Here is a 16,166-nt window from a genome sequence, read left to right as displayed (position 1 = left end):
CAATATTAAAGTGATGAAAACCAAAAAAAAATCTAGGGACATTATTAGCAAATTTTATGTTATCAGTCTATGCCCCTGAGGCATATATCATAGACAGATGATATATGCAAAAGGAACAAAAGAAAATACATAGAAAAGTCAATTGCACCATTTTTGCAGTAATCATTTCATAGTACATTTTAAAGTATTACAATGCATTCTTAAAATTGTCATCTTTCTTAACTTAACACAAATTTTATCATATAAAGTAATTTTGAAGTGTTTTTAATATCAATTCCAGAATATTTTGCTGGGATGTACAGAGGTTTTGGCTCTTCTTTTTCTGCCTTTAGTTGCAAGAATTTATAGGAATTTTGTGTGACTAGCTCAAAAATATTAAAATGACTATCAATTTTATAAGTAACCTTTATTGGCATATAAAGGCACTTTAAGTTAGATGTCTCATACATTAGTTCATCCTTTTTGAGAGGTGAGGAAGTCACATCAAATTGGTGATTTTTGATGTTTACTTTCAATAGGTGTTTTTGAGCTTCTTGAAGATTGCAAACACTATTTTCAGTTTTGATTTCTATTGATTAAAAGTAGCTAACTATAAGAAAGATTAACCAAGGACCTGAACAGACACTTCTCAAAGGAGGACATACAATCAATCAACAAGTACATGAAAAAATGCTCAACATCGCTAGCAGGGCTGGGGATGTGGCTCAAGCGGTAGCGCGCTCGCCTGGCATGCGTGCGGCCCGAGTTCGATCCTCAGCACCACATACCAACAAAGATGTTGTGTCTGCCGAGAACTAAAAAAATAAATAAATAAATATTTAAAAAAAAAAAACATCGCTAGCAGTCAGAGAAATGCAAATCAAAACCACCCTAAGATACCATCTCACTCCAGTAAGATTGGCAGCCATTAGGAAGTCAAAGAACAACAAGTGCTGGTGAGGATGTGGGGAAAAGGGTTCACTTGTTCATTGTTGGTGTGACTGCAAATTGGTGCAACCAATTTGGAAAGCAGTATGGAGATTTCTTGGAAAGCTGGGAATGGAACCACCATTTGACCCAGCTATTCCCCTTCTTGGTCTATTCCCTAGAGACCTAAAAAGAGCATGCTACAGGGACACTGCTACATCGATGTTCATAGCAGCACAATTCACAATAGCAAGACTGTGGAACCAACCTAGATGCCCTTCAATAGATGAATGGATAAAAATGTGGCATTTATACACAATGGAGTATTACTCTGCATTAAAAAATGACAAAATCATAGAATTTGGAGGGAAATGGATGGTATTAGAGCAGATTATGCTAAGTGAAGCCAGCCAATCCCTAAAAAACAAATGCCAAATGTCTTCTTTGATATAAGGAGAGTAACTAAGAACAGAGTAGGGACTAAGAGCATGAGAAGAAGATTAACATTAAACAGGGATGAGAGGTGGGAGGGAAAGCGAGAGAGAAGGGAAATTGCATGGAAATGGAAGGAGACCCTCAGGGTTATACAAAATTACATACAAGAGGAAGTGAGGGAAAAAGGAAAAATAATACAAGGGGGAGAAATGAATTACAGTAGAGGGGGTAGAGAGAGAAGAGGGGAGGGGAGTGGAGGGGAGGGGGGATAGTGGAGGATAGGAAAGGCAGCAGAATACAACAGACACTAGTATGGCAATATGTAAATCAATGGAAGTGTAACTGATGTGATTCTGCAATCTGTATACGGGGTAAAAATGGGAGTTCATAACCCACTTGAATCAAAGTGTGAAATATGATATGTCAAGAACTATGTAATGTTTTGAACAACCAACAATAAAAAAAAGAAAGAATAATTATTGCAAGGATATCTTTTAAAAGGAAACACTTGTTATTTGCTGTAAATTTGATATGTTTGTTCAATGAGTTTGTAGAGTAGGAATGAGAGGATAGTGGGGAATACTAATTTTTCATCTGTTTTTTGTTTTTTCATGACTACTTTTGATTTTTTATATTAGGGAGAAGTAATAGCACTGGACAAAATATCCAACAAAATAGAAAAAATCAGGCAGAATGCTTCATTATTTGGATTGAACTCCATCAAGGCATATTGCTTTGATGGATCAAAGGCACTTAAACTTGATATGATTGAGAACACAGAAGGTGAGTTAAATTTTGTTACTTTTAATGAGCAAATTGTAATTGCATTTTTTTTGTACCAGGGATTAAACCCAGTGGTACTTAACCACAACCCACATCCCCAGCAGCCCCCTCTTTTAAAATTAATTATTTTTTTTCTTAATTATGTATATATAACAGCAGAATGCATTTTGATTTATTGTACACAATTGAAGCACAACTTTACATTTCTATGGTTGTACACGATATAGTGTGTACAACCATATATGTTCACTCATATATGTACCTAGGATAATAATGTCCATCTCATTACACTATCTTTCCTGCCCCCATGTACCCTCCCTACCCTTTGCCAATCAAAGTCCCTCCATTTTTCCCATACCTCCTCCTCCCTCATTATGGATCAGTATCTACTTATTAGAGAGAACAGTTGGCCTTTGGTTTTGGGGGACTGGCTTACTTTGCTTAGCATGATGATCTCTATCTCCATCCATTTACCTGCAAATGCCATAATTTTATTCTCTTTTATTGCTGAGTAATATTCCATTGAGTATATATACCACAGTTTCTTTATCTATTTATCTATTGAAGGGCATCTAGGTTGCTTCCACAGTTTAGCTACTGTGAATTGAGCTGCTATGAACATTGACGTGGCTGTGTTACTATAGTATGTCGATTTTAAGTCCTTTGTATATAGACCCAGGAGTGGGATAGCTGGGTCAAATGGTGGTTCCATTCCCAGTTGTCTAAGGAATCTTCATACTGCTCTCCTGATTGGTTACACCACTTTGCAGTCCTACCAGCAATGTATGAGTGTGCCTTTTCCCCCACATCCCCGCCAACATTTATTGTTGTCTGTATTCTTGATAGCTGCTATTCTGACTGGCATGAGATGAAACTGCAAATCTATATGCAGCAAAATAAAAATAAACCCCTGTCTCTCACCATGCACAAAACTTGACACAAAGTAGATTAAAAACCTAGTAATTAGTCCAGAGACCCTGCGCCTAATAGAGGAAAAAAGTAGGCGCAGATCTTCATCATGTTGGATTAGGCCCCAACTTCTATAATAAGATTCCTAAAGCACAAGAAATAAAATCAAGAATAAATGGGATGAACTCAAACCAAAAGCTTCTTCTCAGTGAAAGAACAATGAGGTGAACAGAGAGCCTACATTTTGGGAGGAAATTTTTGCCACACACACATCAAATAGAGCATTACTCTCCAGCATACATGAAGAACTCAAAAAACTTAATGCAAAAACAACAACAGCAGCAGCAACAACAACAAAACCAAATAACCTAATCAATAAATGGGCTAAGGAGCTGAACAGACACTTCTCACAAGAAGATATACACTCATCACATAAGGCTTGACAGTCTGTAGTCTGCATTTCTTGTAAGATAATGAGAAGCTATTAAAGGAGTCCAGCTGCTGCCCCCCCCCCCCCCCGACCCCCAGTACTGGAAATTGAACCTACGGCCTCATGATGTTAGGCAGGCACTCTACCACTGAGCTGCCTCCCCAGCCCTCTGTATTTTTTATTTTGAGACGAGGTCTCACTGAATCACCCAGGCTGGTCTGTCTCAGCTTCCTGAGAAGCTGGGACTATAGATGTGCACTACTGTGCCCAGTGAGTGATTAAAAAATAAACAAACAAACAAAAAAATTTAGGTGATGGTGTTCTTTACCAAGATGAGGAAGCTTGGAGGGAGCAGATATCTGGGAGGGGGATATCAACTATTCTGCTTTGGCCATACTAATTTTGAGACACTTACTAAAAATCTTTATAGGAATGTTGAGAAGGCATATAAATATAGGAGTTTAGGCCTAAGTGTCTTTCTCACTATTGGCCCCTGTGTCTACATGTTCTAGCCATACTTTTGCATATACTGTTGCATTGTTCAACACATGAAGTATGTTAACCTCAGAAGGAAGACACAACGGTTCTCGTCCTTCACTGGGTCACTCCTGACCAGTGATATTTGACATTTACTCCTACTACCTCTTAGCTTAGGGACCTTTAAGCTCTCTTGGGGTTTGTTATCTGTGTGCTCTTTCTGGCCGGCTTCAGGGTGAGAAGTCTAATCAAGAAGCTCCATTACCTCTTTGTTATCTGTGGTATGTTTTGGTCTCTTGGCTCTGGGTTCCCCAGCAGCATCTTCGTCAGATGATCTCCTCCTTTTACCTTTTCCTGCCAAATAAAACAAATCAACAGTTAGGTTATATACCATCTGATGAGAGAAATGACCAAACATGAGGGCAGGTGTATTTTCACCCCAAAGGCTACCTGTAGGTTAGAGTTGTTTAAGAGGCTGAAGAACTAAAAGAAATGCTTTCTTTTTCCCTCAAACTGGTCCTCCTCCAATGCTTCCTTTCAGTAATGGCATCAATATCCTCTCACATGTGCAAGTTAGACACACAGATGTTATTTTTGATACCTCTCTCTTTTAACTGTTTCTTATTCTTTTCCTTTTTTTGAGATAACAGGGATCAAACCCAAGGTCTTATACCTGCTAAGCAAGTGCTCTTCCACTCAGCTACATCCCAGCTCATTTTATTTTGAAATAGGGTATTGCTAGGTTGCTCAGGCTGGGCTTGAACTTGGGATCCTCTTGCCTCAGCCTCCTGAGTAATTCACTACTTCTACTTCAATTTTTCACCAGTCTGTTTTCGTTTACCATTTGCCTCATCCTCCTATCCTTTCTGTAGATAGATCCAAGCTTAAAAATCCTGAGAATAAAGCACAGGTGTTGTATAAGGTCTTGCTTGACTTGGCCCCTGCTTGTTGCTCTAACCTGATACTTCTCTTTACTTTGCTCACCTTGTTCTAGCTATACTGACTTTCTTTTATTTCATAAATTCCCAGTTTTTTTCCTTATTCCATACTAATCCCTTTGTTAAAAATGCTTATCCTCTATTACCTCATTGGTTAGTTTCAAATCTTAGCTCAAAATCTTGTTTCAAATCTAAGCTCCAATTTTGCTTTCTCAAAGAAACATGTGCCCTAACCCCATGCATAACTCTACTCTCCCATTATATATTTATTAACATCTTTTACTTCTCCTTCACAGTACTTATCACAGTTTTTTTTATATATCTATGTGATTGTTTGATTAGTGTATATCTCCTATACTTCGACTTAAACTCCATTAGGGTAGGAATCATGGTTTTCTCATTATTTTATATCACAATGTCTGGCACTGAGTGAATACTTGGTAAATGCTCAATTGATTCATTCATTTAACATTTATTAAATAAGAATCCACCATTAGGGCATTATGGTTCTATGTTCAAAATCTCTTACCTATCAAGCTCAATTTAGGAACCAGGTACATGTCCTTTTCATTAACAACAAGGGTTGGGGCAGGTGGTGGTGGTCCAAGATCTGAATTCTCAATGGTAGGCACTAAGGGACAGCGCTGTACAAAGTATGTATCTGCCAGTCGCACAAATGTGTTTGATACCTCAGCATAGTCCATGGTCTTGCCATCTGTACAACAGAAGGAAAGAGGGAGGTCAGATGGCCTAAGATGACAGTTCATTCCTTTAGTCAGCCAACCGATGCTCTTGCTAACAGATGTCTGCCACTTTCTTCACAACAGCTGACATTGTCATTTTGCCATTCAACAGCAGTTCCTCAACAATCAGCTCTCCAGTGTCGCTGTAGAGTGTTTTGGTAGTATAGATGTACCGGGGATATCTAAGCATTCGCAACACCCGGCTGCACTGAGCTTCATACTCCACCACACCACGTTTATGCACTTGATATATCACCAGGTTATGTTGGATCAGGACACAAAGGGCTTTTTTCACCTAGATAGAATTCAAAAGAGAAGACCTGGAGACAGAGCTCATAACTGCTGGCAGTTTTTTTCCCTATAGTTTACTAAACATCAGGGGATGGCTATATAAGAATTTCTGTTCTTATTTCCTCTCTGTTGGAGTAGCTAATAACAATCAAACATCAGTAGAAGAAATCAGGAAGATTCCTTTCTATGATGTATATATTTTCTCTGATCTTTAGCTTTCACATAACGATTTACTTTCCTTCTATCATTCTTATTATTACTTAAAGGTAGTACTGAGATTAGTAGACTGATTATGAAAAAATGAGATGTAGCATGGAAAGAATAAAGATTTATTTAGCCACAGTGATCTAGGAACACTCTGAGAAGCAAAACCTCAGGGCTGAAGTATCACCCTCTGTCCCCACAGGAAACATTGTTATATCTTAGAGTAGGCTTTTCCACTTCAACTTTTGGTGGAAGACATTAATGAAGGAAATTAAAGATAGCAAAATGATGTTATCTAAACATACCTGATCCAGTGATGTTCCCGTGTCATGGGCAATTACTCTAAGTGGCTGGCTGCCAGTTCTGATTAAGTGAACTCCAATATTTTCTACGATCTCTCCAAAATGCTCTTGTAGCAACAAAGAACACAGTTTAATTTCTGCTTGAGTCATTGTACTGGGGAGTCTCAGAACTAAGAAAAACAAGAATGTAAATTCATGTATTCTTTTTGGAGGGCAATTTGACAATACATATGAAAAGCTTTAAAATATTACATACATATGACCTCACAATTTCATTTTGGATAGTGTCCCAAGGAAATAAAGACATCGTTCATTTTCTTTATAATACTGACATATGGAAACAACCCAATATCTAACTACAAATTATGGTATGCTTATGTACACATGAGGCAGGACACCAGATAGGAAACAGGTAGCAGGTTCATTTGGCTGCAGCCAGGTTCAGAGGGCACAGCTTTCGCTGTAATCAACTAATTCCCCTGAAACTCAAGTTCAGGCAATTTCAGAACTTTATACCCAGTGTGTAAGTTGAAGGGCTCAGAAGTTCACACAGAAGCAGCTTTTCCTTTCACTGTTCTGGGCAAGTTAACTCTTCAAGTCAGTGACTGACAAGGGGAGAGCTTCTTCTCCCCTTTCTTCCCTCCCCCTGCCAGCTGTTACCATGGAGCCCAATTAGTAACCTTTTCTCCTTGAAATGTAAACATCTGTGTGAAGCTCTGGCCCAAAGCCAGATGCCTAGTTAAAATAATCTGTTTTTCTTATCAACTCTGCATTTGCAGGCACACTTCCCTTGAAAACCTTTACAAACTGGGCTGGGGTTGTGGCTCAGTGGTAAAGCGCTTGCCTAGCATGTGTGAGGCCCTGGGTTTGATTCTCAGTACTGCATATAAATAAAATAAATGTTCCATTAACAACAAAAAAAAACTAAGTAAAAACTTTACAAATTGATACACACATAATAGACAGTTTATAAATGTTTGTGAAAAAAACTAGTAAACAGATGTTCAGCACCTGGAGTGCTGATCTCTTTCAGGCTGCTGGCCAAATAAGACAGAGCAACAGGAAATAGGAAGTTTAACTACATTGAACTCCTTTGCTCATAGTCTTAAAATCAATTATGGGGAAGATTTCTGGAGAAGCTTAATTAAGATTTTCTGTGGATGGGGTGCCACTACACTTATACAAAGGTATATACACTAACATTTAAAATAGTTTAGTACAATACATACTAGTATAAAATAGTTCCTAATATAAACAAATCACAAAGAAAACGGGCCTAAACTTCAATTACTGTAGAAAAATTTTAAAAAAGTATGTACAAAAAAAGATTGGAAGTCTGTATGTCAGGTTTTATGGGACTATATGTCATTCTAACTTTCTTTAAAGATTGAGTGTAGATGATTAGCCAGGCTGCGCACGCCTGTAATCCCAGTAGCTCAGGAGGTTGAGGCTGGAGGATTTCAAGTTCAAAGCCAGCCTCAGCAATTTAGCAAGGCCCTGAATAACTCGGTGAGACCCTGTCTCTAAACAAAACACCAAAAGGGCTGGGCTCAGTGGCACAGTGTTTGCCTCTCCTGTGTGAGGCACTGGGTTCGAGTCTCAGCACCACATATATATATAAAAAAACTAAACATCCATCAACAACTAAAAAAAAAAAGGCTGGGGGTGTGGCTCAGTGATCAAGCGCCCCTGGGTTCAATTCCTGGTACCAAAAAAGGAAAATGAATGAATGAATAAACAAACAAACACTGAGTGCAGATGACTTTTCTGCTCCAGACCTTAGTTTCTACAAAGAGTCCCCACTGTTCAGCGGGTGAACAGGCAGTTTCTCCTTCGGTCCTTTAAGGGAATCAAACTTAACAGAAACGGGGCCAAGCAGAGCTTCTCAACGGGGTGTTTCAACGGGGAGCTGCAGATCCTTGCGGAGCAGAACTGACTTCTTGAGCTCGACCCCTTCACCATACAGACTCGGAGGGCTGCCTCCGGGACGACTCCCGGTCCCGGCTGCGGCCCCCACAGCGCGGCCGCAATCCTCCAGCTCCGCGGGATGCGGGTCTCGCCCGGCCTCCGCGGCCCGAGCCCCCGCTCACGGCTTCCGAGCAGCTCCGCGCCCTGGGCCCGCGCTCCACTCCAGCCCACGGCGCTCCGCTCGCTTCACACCGGTTCCGGTTCTGGATCCGGTCTCTCGGCCAAGAGTCAGAACCGCCTCGTCTGGACCCACTAACCTCGGGGTCAGTGCTAGTCCACCAGCGGCAAACCCCAGGCCGCCGCCTCCGCACGTGGGCTCCCGGCGCCCGCCGGTGGTCGCCGCGCCCGGGCCGCCCCGGGGACCTTCCCGGAAGCAGATGGTCCCCGCAGCGGGTGCCGCTCTACCCGGAGTGTCGGTGGTTTCCGGGGACACTCTTCCTTTCTTCTCGCTGGAAGGCTGGAGGACTGGCGAGGGGTGGTTTGAGTTGCCGGCGGGCGGGCTGCGGCAGGCGGACTCTCCTTCCCACGCCTCTCTGGTGCCGGGAGGCGGGCCGCCGGGTCCTCTCCGCGCCGCCGCCCTCCGGGTCCGGCAGACTCACGTGACCCACGCTGACTCTGGAGCGACGGGCCGCGCCGAGGTGGCGGCGGCGGCGGCGGCGGCGAGCATAGCCTGCGAGGTAGCGGCCTGGCGAGGGACCGGCCGGCTGCCCTCGCCCTCCGACAGCCGCGGCGGGAGGAAAATGGCGGAGGCCTCGGCGGCCGGGGCGGACACGGGTGCCGCGGTGGCCGCGCACCGGTTTTTCTGCCACTTTTGCAAAGGCGAGGTCAGCCCCAAACTGCCGGTGAGCGCCCCTGCCCCCTGCGCGTCGGCGCCGGCCCGGACCCCCGGCCGCGGGGCCCCGAGCGGCGTCTGGGGCTTCCCGCAGTTCGCGGTCCCCTGGTGCGGGCTCCCCGGCACCTGCCGCCCGCAGTCCCCTCCTCGGCTGCGGCCCCGGCTCTACCGCGCCCCTCCATCTTTTGTCTTCCGGCCCAGCCCTCTGGAATCTGCGCCGGCGCCCTCCCCGGACCCGCCCGGTCAACGCCGCGGCTCCCCGTCCCCTGCGGCCCTGCGGCTCCGGGCAGGACGCTCCTCCGCAACCAGGGACCGCGCAGCCGAGGGCCGAGGGTTCCAGCCGGGTCGGAGGTGGGACGCTCTGGGGAGGGGACTTGGTCTCGGTGGCTTCCTGGTCCCCGTGAAAGCGAAAGGCCGAGGGCTCGTGACTTGCAGGTGGCCGGCGCTCGCGGCCCGGCCGAGGGACGTCCACTCCGTGTGCTCCGGATGCGTGCCGCCGGCGTCCCCGTACCCCTCGCGCCGGCCCCCCACCCGCTCTGCTCTCCCCCTTCTCTGAGGAAGGAGGCCAGGCCGGCGCGGGGACTGTGCCTCCGCCGAGAGCCGCTCTTCCCCGTTCTCCGGACCCCCGCTAGCCAGCGGAGAGCGGTGCTGGGGTGTAACGAGCTGGCCAGGGCCGGCCCCCAGACCCACACGCTGCTGTGCGAGACCCCAGCCTGGACGAATGTCAATCCTGCCCCCGTCAACTGTTTTTTATAGAACTAGTGGTGGTTTTCTTTCCCTCAGGAGTGTTTAGTTTCAGTCTTAAGACAAATGGAGTGTAGTGAATTAGCACCCGAGGAGTGTTTTAAAAGCCTTTTCACCTAAAAGTCATGTTTTTTCCAGGCCTTTATGATGTTCTCTTCCATCTCTTTTTGTCTCATCCCCAAATGCGTACTCATACTTCTATCCAACGCTGCCTGGCTCGCTGAGTGTCCAGGTACTTCCTGCCATGTTTCAGGGCTGGGAAAGCAGACAGACACCTTGTATTTTCCAGTAGCCATCAGAGCCTCCAGAACTCTCTCCGCAGAGGGGAGTCAGGGATTCAGCTGTGTGACCAGGGACAGCTCGGTTGAGTATGCATGGTGCCTTGGTGTTCTCTTAGGATCTTCAAGTTGTTCACTAACTTGCCTTTTAGGGTGAGAAGACTTAGCCTAAATTTCTACAGTTTATTATATCCTCTTATCTCAAGTCTTCATTTCAAAGGGGTAATTTGAAAGGCTTTTTAAAAAACTTTATTTGTTTATTCTTTCTTTTATGTAGTGCTGAGGATTGAACTCAGTGCTTCACACATGCCAGGCAAGCACTGTACCACTGAGCCACAGCCCCAGCCCTTGAAAGGCATTTTTAAAGTGTTTTTCTAAACCTTAGATGCCTGGAAAATTTCTTTCTTTCTTTTCTTTTCTTTTCTTTTCTTTTTTTTTTTTTTTTGGTACCAGAGATTAAACCCAGGAGCCATTAACCACTGAGCAACGTCCCCAGCCCTTGTTTATATTTTATTTAGAAACAGGGTCTTGCTGAGTTGCCTCAATAAGTTGCTGAGGTTGGCTTTGAACTTGAGATCCTCTTGCCTTGGCCTCCTGAGCCCTTGGGATTACAGGCATGGGACATTGTGCCAGGCTGAGAATTTCTTGATGTTTTTAATCTGATTTGTTATCTGTGTTTTTTTTTTTTTGCCTAACTTATAAATCGAGACCTATCACAATTAATATAACCAAATGCTTCCTTTACTTGATTCCCTGGAGGAAATGTGAAGGAATATGTGGTTATTGCTCTTGAGGGACCTCACCTTTTTTGGTTTGTTTGTTTGTTTGTTGAAAGACAAGACAAGGGGGCTGGGGTTGTGGCTCAGTGGTAGAGTGCTCACGTAGTATGCACGAGGCATTGGGTTCCATCTTCAGCACCACATAAATGTAAAATAAAAATATTATGTGCCGGGTTTCTGTTCTCATGACTAAAAGGCTCAGGAGTCGCTCCAGTTGAACTGGGCTAACTGGGCTGCACAAAATAACCCCACAAGAGACACAAATACCTTTTTCTTTGGGGTCGCTGTGATGGTTCCTCTGACCTTAAGGGTCCACAGGAAGAGAGCGAGAGCACAGGCTGACCCCTTTTATTGAGGAGAAGCTATTCAAATGAGGCAAGGGGTCAGGTTTCAGGGGGCTGAGTCTATCTTCATGATGTCCACTGTCAGCAGGTTGACTGACACCTGGATAGGCCACACCCAAGGGCACAGTAAGAGGAGGGGACACATACAAGGCACTTCCGTGGAAGATTCTATCCTAAACAGGGCAAGGGGTTAGATTACAAAGGAACAGGTGAGCATAGCTTCACCCATGGGGCTGTAGCAAGACACACCCATGCACAAGACAGCGACCCAAGGGTGGGGAAAGCTCTGCTACATTTCTGTGACTGAGCGCCTCAGCACCCAGCCAGGGAATGTGACTCAGTCACGTGTAAGGTTGGTCTCCCTCAGTTGTGCCCACCTAAAACTTAAGAATAAATATTTTTAAAAAAGAAAGACAAGACAAACATGGAAAAAGTAACAACGTATAGTCACACATTGCTTAAGAATGGGAATAAGTTCTGAGAAGCATTGTTAGGTGATTTCATTCTTGTAAGAACATCAAGAGAATGTACTTATACAAAGATAGCTACAGTGTCACTGGGCAGTGCAGTCTTATGGACCCAGCCTCTAGGCTACGTGCAGTTAGTTGAATGGAACCTAAGTAGGGCATGACTGCTAGTGGAGTGATGAGGATGGATAGATATGCTGTTGATTAGAGGGAGGGGTGTGTGTGGGGGCATTGGTGCTATGGGGAAGGTGAGACAGCTGAGGTGGGATTTGTTGATTTTTCTCTTCCCACATTTTTTATTGGTGCATTATAGTTGTGCATAATAATGGGATTTGTTGTTGTATATTCGTACATGCACATAATATAGCAACATAATTTGGCCACTATCACTCCCCAGCACTCCCCCTCCCTCTCCCGTCCAACCCTTGGTGCCTGTCCTCTATTGATCGCCCTTTGATTTTCATGTCACCCATCTCCCCTTTCTTTTTTTTTTCCCCCTCTGTAGCTTCCACACATGAGAGAAAATAAGAAACCCTTCACTTTCTGAGTTTGGCTATGAGGTGGGATTTAAACTGAGTTTTGGAGAATAGGTACAATTCAGATTTATAATATCCAAAACTGCTGGTTGTGGTGGCTCATGCCTATAATCCCAGCAACTAGTGGGGCTGAAGTAGGAGGACCACAAGTGTGAAACCAGACTTAGCAACTTAGCCTTAGTCTCAAAATAAAAAAGGCTGGGGATGTAGCCTAGTGATATCCCCAGTACTGCATAAACAAAAACAACCAACAGAAGCCTAAGACCATGAGGTAGCAAAAGGAAAAGTGGACTGAGAAAGAAGGGGGAAATATTTTGTCTTACCATTGTTTTTATTTTTTTAAAGTTGAGTGTATAATTGTATATATTTATGGAGTGGGTCTAGCATGGTGTTTATATATAACATGTATATTTATATATAATGTAGATGTAATATATTTGTATGTATAGTTTATTCATATTTCTCTCTTTTGTGGCACTGGGAATGAAACCCAGTGGCACTCTGTTACTGAGCCACACTGCCAGCCCTTAGTTTATTTTGAGACAGGGTACTACTAAGTTGCCCAGGTTTGCCTTGAATTTTCAAATCTCCTGTCTTGGCCTCCAGAGTCACGGGATTACAGCATGTGTCACCATGCCTGGCACAATTTTCAAATTATATACGAGCTGTGGTCACAATGATATACAGTAGGAAATCATTATTGTTACCCATTTTTAGGAAAAGGTACAGTGAGGTCAGAGTTCGAGTCTCTGTTTGTATATGTCAGCGAGTTTTACCTTGTTTCATGGCCTTTTCTGTATCCTTAATCCCAGACGTTGGCTTGAAAATGTTGATTTAAGAATGACCAGGTTGCTGGGCATGGTGGCACACGCCTGTAGTCCTAATAGCTCAGGAGGCTGAGGCAGGAGGATCAAGAGTTCAAAGCCAACCTTAGCAACTCAGCGAGACCCTGTCTCTAAATATAATATAAAAAAGAGCTGAAGATGTGGCTTAATAGTTTAATGCCCCTGGGTTCAATGCCTGGTACCACAAACAAAGGAACAAACAACAAAAAAAGCAAGAACCACCAGGTCAGTAACTCTTGTCCAGTACACGCCCATCTGTTACTGAAGAACCCACTGGAAACACTGGAAATTTGATCCCTCTGGGAGGACACTGAAAAGGTTTCCACAGTTTTTCTTCCTCTTTTGTGGTACTTTGAACCCAGGGGTGCTCTCCCACTGAGTTACATCTCCAGCCTTTATTTTTTGTTTTGAAACAAGCTCTCACTAAGTTGCCCAGAATGGCCCTGGACTTACTTTTTTTTTTTTTAGTGGACACAGTACTTTTATTTTGTTTTATTTATTTTTAAGTGATTCTGATCAAACACAGTGCCTTCCACTGAGCTGAAACTCCACCCCTATGGCCCTGAACTTTGGATCCTTCTACCTCAGCCTCCTTAGTTGGGATTATAGGTATGGGCCACTACACTTGGTTTATAAGGTAACTTGAAATTTCCTCATCATGAGGATCCAGCATACAATAGGCACTCATAATTTCTTGAACTGGATAATTGTTAGGGAAACCTGACCATCCTTCTGAGGATAGGAGACCCAGCTTATCATGGATAAAGTTTTTCATTGTCTTGACTGTTGTATTGCTGGAGGGTAAGATGCTTGGGGTAGTTGGAGGTCATGAATTATCATCCCTGGGTACTGTCCCCACTGAACACCAGAGACTGGGTATTGTATTTATATCAGTTTTTTTTTATTTTGGGTTTGTTTTTGGGAGGTCTGGGGATCAAACCCAAGGCCTCACATGTGCTAGGTAAGTGCTCTGACACTGAGCCATACTCCCAACCCTACATCAGCTTTTAATGAGCTGTTACTAAGTGGGAAGGACTGCTTCAGAGCCAATTCATCTTTTGCCAGTTTATTCACCACATAGCACAATTATAAGTGTTTTCTATGGGACTACGTTGCAAGGTTTTACAACTTTTCTGTTATTTCTTCTTTCATCAACTCTAGGATATAGCACTTCTTGATACATTTGGAGGTATATGCAGGCAACAGCAATAGCTTACTTAATATTCAGCCTTGAAAGCACCCTTAGGTTTTTGTTTTTCATTTTCTTGTCAGTCCAGTTACTCTGAAGGATTCATGGTCCCAGCTAACTTTAATGTTTGTATTAAGAGAAACAGTTTTGGTTGTTACTTGAGAGAGATTGTAGTATGCCTAGTTCTATATGGGTTCAGCTATCTGTAGAAAGAATTAGTTTAATTTGATGAAATAGCACTTCTTACTGCTCATCCTGCTGTATCCGTCTTTGCTTTGTGGATCCTCCCAGATTAGAGGACAGAAGTTCATTTAGAAAGAAGATACTAAGAAATGAGAAATCATAGGATATTTAAAAATGAAATGTATTCAGTGGTACCGATATCAGATATGCTTCAAATAAGAATCTCCATTGCAAGTGAATGTTGCTTGAGGAATTTCTCTTATAAAAAGTGTTTCCTATTCACACTGAAAATAATTTTAGTACCAGTTAGTTGAATATTAGGATTTTTTTAAGTGCTGAGGATTAAACCCAGGACCTTGAACATGCTAGGCAAGTGCTCTACCACTGAGCTTCATTGCCAGCCCTAAACTTGGATTTTAAAATAAGAGTTTTTGGCTGGGCCCACGTGGGACATGCCTTTAATTCTGTTGATTCAGGAGGCCGAGGCAGTTTGAGAACAGCCTCAGTAATTTAGTGAAGACTTAAGTAGCTTAGTGAGATCCTGTCTCAAAATAATAAAAGGGGGTCTGGGTTTGTGGCTCAGTGGTAGAGTGCTTGACTAGCACAGGCAAGGTGCTGTGTTCTATCCTCAGCAACATGTTAAAAAAATAAATAAATAAAATAAAGGTATTGTTTCCAACTACTACAACTAAAAAAAAAATTAAAGAAAAAAAAGTACTGGGGAATGTAGCTCAGTGGTAAAGTACCCCTGGATTCAATACCCAGTACCCCCTCCCCCTCCAAAAAAAAAAAAAAGATTTGATTTTGATTTCCTAAGCCACTGGATTTCAAGATTATATATTATGGGATAAAATGGCATTGTGCATTTTTTGGTCATCAGGCAATAGAAACAATACTTAAAGAAACTTCACAAAGCTCATACCTCACCTAAGTGTCCTATTAAGAGATGATGTGAAGCCAAGAATAATGGAGTTACCATACTACTTTGAAGGAGAATCTGTAGTATACCATTAGAGGGCTCTGTCATGGAATGTAAGGATGTCATTCCATCCTTTCATACTACTGTGCTCCCCCCTTCTCCATTAAATCAAGGTTGGGGAATACCTTATGAGTTCAGTTGTGGTAAAGTCATCATTACATCGACGATGTAAACCATATGCATAGTATCCTTTTGGTATCAATGAGACTAAGGTGGTTGGTCCTTAAGCGTTTTATGGAGATCAGGACATCTCCCAGAAACCAGTCAAGTTTAGGCCTGCCTGTATATTCCTTACCTCTGAGGCACTGTCTGAAGGGACTAGTAGGCATCTCCCCATTTTCTTATATATCAGCTTCTTTGATCTGATAAAATATCATCCCTATCAATAAGTAATGTTATCTAGTTTGGCTCTTCACCAACTTCTACACAGGCTTTAATCATTGTGTTTTACTTGTAATGGCTCTGATACAGGAAAACATTCTACCTACCTCATAATAAGAGTAGCCAAAAAAGTAGATTTCTTCAGGACTTTATAATGTTTGGATTGAGGGAAGCACTGTAGTGATTTGATCTGGGTTTTAGAAGTTTTAATTATTGGATCACC

General features: G+C 43.0%; 1 protein-coding gene across 1 annotated transcript in view; it reads left to right on the top strand.

Moving 5' to 3' along the window:
- LOC308640169 (tRNA (cytosine(72)-C(5))-methyltransferase NSUN6-like) overlaps positions 1-2,395 on the top strand; it is a gene marked incomplete at both ends in the record, with an annotated part of 44,628 nt that extends 42,233 nt beyond the window's left edge. Inside the window, 2 exons of the mRNA XM_081312177.1 lie at positions 1,980-2,124; positions 2,391-2,395. Of these exons, the coding sequence (XP_081168303.1) occupies positions 1,980-2,124; positions 2,391-2,395 (150 nt within the window). The remainder of the gene's footprint in view (positions 1-1,979; positions 2,125-2,390) is intronic.
- Positions 2,396-16,166: the final 13,771 nt, after the last annotated feature.

This window comes from Spermophilus citellus, assembly GCF_964194105.1.
Source record: "Spermophilus citellus genome assembly, contig: SCAFFOLD_298, whole genome shotgun sequence".
In the NCBI taxonomy this organism is placed as follows: domain Eukaryota; kingdom Metazoa; phylum Chordata; class Mammalia; order Rodentia; family Sciuridae; genus Spermophilus; species Spermophilus citellus.
The sequence above is the reverse complement of the archived record's forward strand: the minus strand, read 5'-3'. Positions and strand labels throughout refer to the sequence as shown.